Here is a 5,096-nt window from a genome sequence, read left to right as displayed (position 1 = left end):
CTAAAATATAACGACAATTTATTTTATAAGAATATAGGTAATATACCGAATAAAAAATGAGAACTATAATATAGAAAATATTACGTATCACGTTTATTTAAAGTTATAATGTGATGTCAACATGAGTAAAGTTAAAACCCAAATGTATAATAATAATTATACAATCATAATATATACAGTATGTCAGTAATCAGTATACACCAATTCCAATATAATAAAAATGCTCTAACATACCCAAAATAAATAATAGTGTACCACAGAATAGATGTCAAATAACGAAATTAATAATAATATTATCATTAGTGACCAAAATAAATGTATTAATAGACGCGTGGTTAGACGTGACTGTACCCAGTACTAAAGTGCGACAGACGACGGTTTTTCAGAATAGCTAGAATAGGTATTTAATATTTACTATATAAGGAATAATCATGGGCATAAAATATAAATTAACAGAGAAGGAATTTTTATATTCTATTATTTATTTGGAAAATCTAAATAATTAAAATTCTCAGGTGGTGCATTTGCACCACCTGGCCCCCCCCCTCCGGACGTGCCTGGAAGACACCGTGTATTTGTATGCATGTGTAGTAGATGGTTACACACCAGCTCGAGTTATATTAACTCAAATACTAGTGGATACGTGTAAATAAGTGGTAAAACGTGGACAAACCAAACAAGTAGACACATTTAAAAAAAAAAAAAATAAAAAAATTATGAAAAACATTGCACTAATCTTAAATTTAAAAGGGACTATTGACAAAATTGTTGGTCTATTCTTCGTAATTTGTTTGTTTGCCGTAGGAATAATCATGTACAGGTACCATAACCAGATGTTACAATATATTGTGTAATATGTGGACGGTTTTATCATAATGTAAAAAATCACCATAAATAAAAGTGTAGCCGTAAGGACACAGGATATTTTTTCTATTTTAAACATACGGAAAACGTGTGCATTCGGGTGTTCTCAGGACGAAGTGTACGATGAGATTTACAACGTGGTACGCGACAGCGACCGTGAATTGACTCCCGAGGACACAGCTAACTTTTCGTACTTGGAACAGGTGATCAAGGAAACGCTGAGGATGTATCCGACCATATCCGTGTTCACTAGACAGTTGGTAGAAGACGTCAAAGTCAGTAAGTATATTAGGTACATGTGTTAATCTGACATTAATTACCTATAACTGAGATATTAATAATATTACGTCGTGTTATCAGGTGTCGGGTAAACACAATTTTAAGTTGTTCGGGAGTGTTCGTAATGTAGATAATCGCGTATGATCTCGAGAAAATTATTTCTAAATTTGATACGAAAACAAGGGACATTTTTGTCATATTTTTGATTTTAAGACGGGGTACGCTAGACTGGGTGGGACAGGACCGATTCCTACGGGGTTTGAATTATGAAGTTATAAAAGTTTCAGAGGACAAAATTAACATTTCAAAATATTGTTTTTGAAGACAAAATAAAAACGTCAAAAGTTGTGAAGTTTCCCGCACGCTTCACCCTTGTGGTATAATATATATATATATATATATCGGTATAAATGATGTATAACATTGAGGTTTGTGAGTTAATTAGGGGTGGGTGTATACCTGGAGTAATGGGCCCGTTATTTTAGGGGTTAGTTGAAATTAACTTTGCGATATCTACCTATTTTATATTAAATAATATTTTATGACACACCTACCTTATAATATAATATAATATAATATATTTTAAGTTCTTTTGATATTTTAAGTTGCGTGTCAATCATTGGTTACCTAGAAATTATTGTGTTTGGACACCTGTATTGCTTGTAATAGATTGTTTTTTACTAACGGATTTCAAAAAGATTAAGTACAGGGGCCAAAAAAAGGACCTTTAAACACCGGACTAACTCGATCCTTGAAATGTTGTCGTTTATTTAGAGGCGTCCGTTGGGGGGGAAGGGGTCGATGCAGTATTAAATTCACATGTTCCGATCACCACGGTCTTTGCAGGCATTGGGGGTTTTTCTCCTCCACGCCATCTCCTCTGTGCGTACGTAATCAACCCAATCCTACCCAACCCTACCTTCACACGATACTACTACAGACACACATATTTACAAAGCCTGTGTACTTAATAATATTTTAGCTAACTACGTCTTGCCGAGGGGCGCCAGCGTCACGATATCGCCGATAGTCACGCACCACTGCCCGCACCTGTACCCGAACCCCGAGGCGTTCAACCCGGACAACTTCAGCATAGAGAACGTGGCAAAACGGCACAAGTACAGTTACATAGCGTTCAGCGGCGGCCCGAGGGGATGCATAGGTGAGTGTGCGCGTCCAGCGAAAAACTTGGCAAAACTTTTTGGTGACTTTCGATCTCGCGAAATTCCGCTCAAAGTATTTAATTGACAGCGGCTGCCTGTAACCCCGCCGGCTTGAACTAAGCCCGTGTAGCCCCGAAACCTGTAGGCTGTAGTAGTTGTACCCGTGCGCAAAATTATAACAGTAATACGCTTGCGCACGACACGACGACTTTTGCGTACGTTTTAGATTCTGAGTGGTGCGAAAAAAGGTAACACCGATTTTACAAAGATGTGTGTTTTTCTTGTGTTCGAACTTCAGATAAACTTTTTTCTAATAGAAATTTAAACAAAAAATCGATTATATTTAATAGTTATCACTTATCAGTTAATGTTCAAGTACGCAATGCATTAAAAACAATTTGTTTAGTGAGATTAGTTGGCAAGATAGTGAATAAGCAAGTTTATTTCATATTAAAAACGATATAATTTATATAAGTTTTCCAAAAAAACAATAAGTTCGTGGTCAACTAAAATTAATATTCGAATTTTCTACTCCATGAAATATTATTAATTTGCTTAATAGTTTTATTATTTTTTTAAAATTTAATTTCATATTGATACGCATTAAATATTAAATGTTGTTAAAATAAGCTATCATCAATAGTAATGCAAGAATATTTAAAAAAAAAATTGTCTCCATTAGCTTGAAACTATTGAAACTATTACGACGACTTGTAAGGATTAATGACAAAGACTCAAAAGCATACAAAGTAAAACAAATTATTATATTATATCATTTATAAATTATATTAGTACAATATTAATATAAAAATTCATTTAATATATAGTGTATTTAATATAATATTATATATAACGTGAGAATCACGCGTGCTCGCCTGTTTGAGCACACGAGCACACCAAAAACTCCCGAAACCCCCCAAATATTTATTAACTCAACTTCGTAAGTTTAATAAATTATGTTAATACGTGTTAATTTATACTTCTAGCCCCCCCCCCCCCTCAGGTTCTTAACCATGTTTACGCTTAATATGTTTGTCTATAGGTATGAAGTACGCCATGATATCGATGAAGCTGATGATCACCGAAATTTTGCGCAACTTTAGCGTGCACACCGACATCAAACTGTCGGACGTCCGGATAAAAATGAACGATGCATTCACGCGGAAGGTCGGCGGGTATCCGATCACCATTCGGCCGAGGGACAGGAGACCGTCGTACGTGCGCCGCAACACCCGTGTCGCATGAACACACCTGTGGCGTAGATCGCCACCCGCTGCATCTGTATAAAATAATAACAATAATGATAACGATGATAAAATAATATATTACGATATCCGCTTGCGATTGAATCAATTATAATGTTTACTTACTTTCCGTTGTACTTCGCCTATAAAAATAATTCGTTGTGACCTCAGCCGTCTGTAAACGTTTTGCCCGCACGCGTGTCTGGCCCACTACACCGAAACGGGATCCCTTACGTATATGACGTATCGCTGAACAATTTTCTTCTCTTCAAATAATATTAAATACAATAATAATAATTGTCGCGGGACTCGAGAGTGTACCTATTTTCATGTATCTTTAGGTTTTTTCCCGTTTAAGTTCTTAAAATATATAATAAAACTGCAGTAAAAATAGATAATATTATTTCATTGTGCCGTGTAACAAAAAAAATGTTAATAAAAAATGTTGCTTGTTTAGTGTTTAAATATTATTATAATTAATTTGTATTTCTCTCGAAGTACCTAAACTGAATTCATATCATTTTTATTTCTTGTGCTTCGTGCCGTTGAAATAGATAAGTGATAAGACAATTCATTTAAAAACTATGTTAATGGCATTACTTATCAGAATACTATCATCAAAAGTAGAATACAAATTACTATTTAACTAAAATAAAATTACCTTATAAAAATTCAAAGAAAATTGGTATATACAGGGTGTAACAGAATGTCTCGAAAAATGAAAATGAAAATTTTATACTGGTTAAAAGTATGAACATTATATGGATAGGTATATTTTATAGTACTATCTGATCCTACACGGCTACAAGGCCATGATAAATTAAATTCTCGCTGATTTACACCTTCTTAAACTCCGTTAAATGTTAGTTGCACCGATTTTTGACAAGGTTATTTGTTTGTTTTTACCAAATATAAAATACAGGTTTAAAATTATATCTTATCATAATAATTATCTAATGAACTATAACTGTCGATAGGAACGATATAATCGTTGTTTAAAGTAATAAAGTGGGTTGATATATTAGTTAGTATATACTCATATGAGATCAAGCCATTGTGATTTGGTATAGATTTTCAAGGAAAATGGAATCAGGAGAAGATATAGGTTTATATTTGCATTGAATGAAGTATTGTTTAAGTTCGGGAGGTTAAAATCACCGAAAAACAGAAAATCATTATTAGGGTGAAAAGCAATTAGATTTTCAAGAATATTAAAATAGTTCATGTAAGAGGAAGATGTAGAATTTGGAGGGAAATAGACACAGTCAATGATTATTTATTTTTGTATTATTAAAACTGATCTATCGCATCTAAATACTGAACAATTTAATAATCCCAGCTCACAGGAATTTATGTTATTTTTCAACCAAGTTTCTGTAAAAGCTAAAACATTAAAATTAAAAAAGGTATGTTAGTTTTGAGCAAATTGAGTTTATTGTTTAAGCCTCTGACATTTTTAACATTATGATAGTAACAATTAAACGATAGTGGATGCTTTTTTATTAGTTTTTTGAGCTAAGATTTTGTAGGAATTCTTCTAACGTAT

General features: G+C 33.3%; 1 protein-coding gene across 1 annotated transcript in view; it reads left to right on the top strand.

Annotated features, from left to right (window-relative positions):
- The window catches only part of LOC100165004 (cytochrome P450 4C1-like), an 18,071-nt gene extending 14,412 nt beyond the window's left edge, over positions 1–3,659 (top strand). The window contains exons 11-13 of the mRNA XM_016800410.2: positions 975–1,143; positions 2,126–2,305; positions 3,349–3,659. Of these exons, the coding sequence (XP_016655899.1) occupies positions 975–1,143; positions 2,126–2,305; positions 3,349–3,551 (552 nt within the window). The 3' untranslated portion in view covers positions 3,552–3,659. The remainder of the gene's footprint in view (positions 1–974; positions 1,144–2,125; positions 2,306–3,348) is intronic.
- The last annotated feature ends 1,437 nt before the right edge of the window (positions 3,660–5,096 follow it).

The sequence above is a fragment of the Acyrthosiphon pisum genome, chromosome X (assembly GCF_005508785.2).
Source record: "Acyrthosiphon pisum isolate AL4f chromosome X, pea_aphid_22Mar2018_4r6ur, whole genome shotgun sequence".
In the NCBI taxonomy this organism is placed as follows: Eukaryota; Metazoa; Arthropoda; class Insecta; order Hemiptera; family Aphididae; genus Acyrthosiphon; species Acyrthosiphon pisum.
Note: the sequence above shows the minus strand (reverse complement) of the source record. Positions and strands in the feature narration are given on the sequence as shown.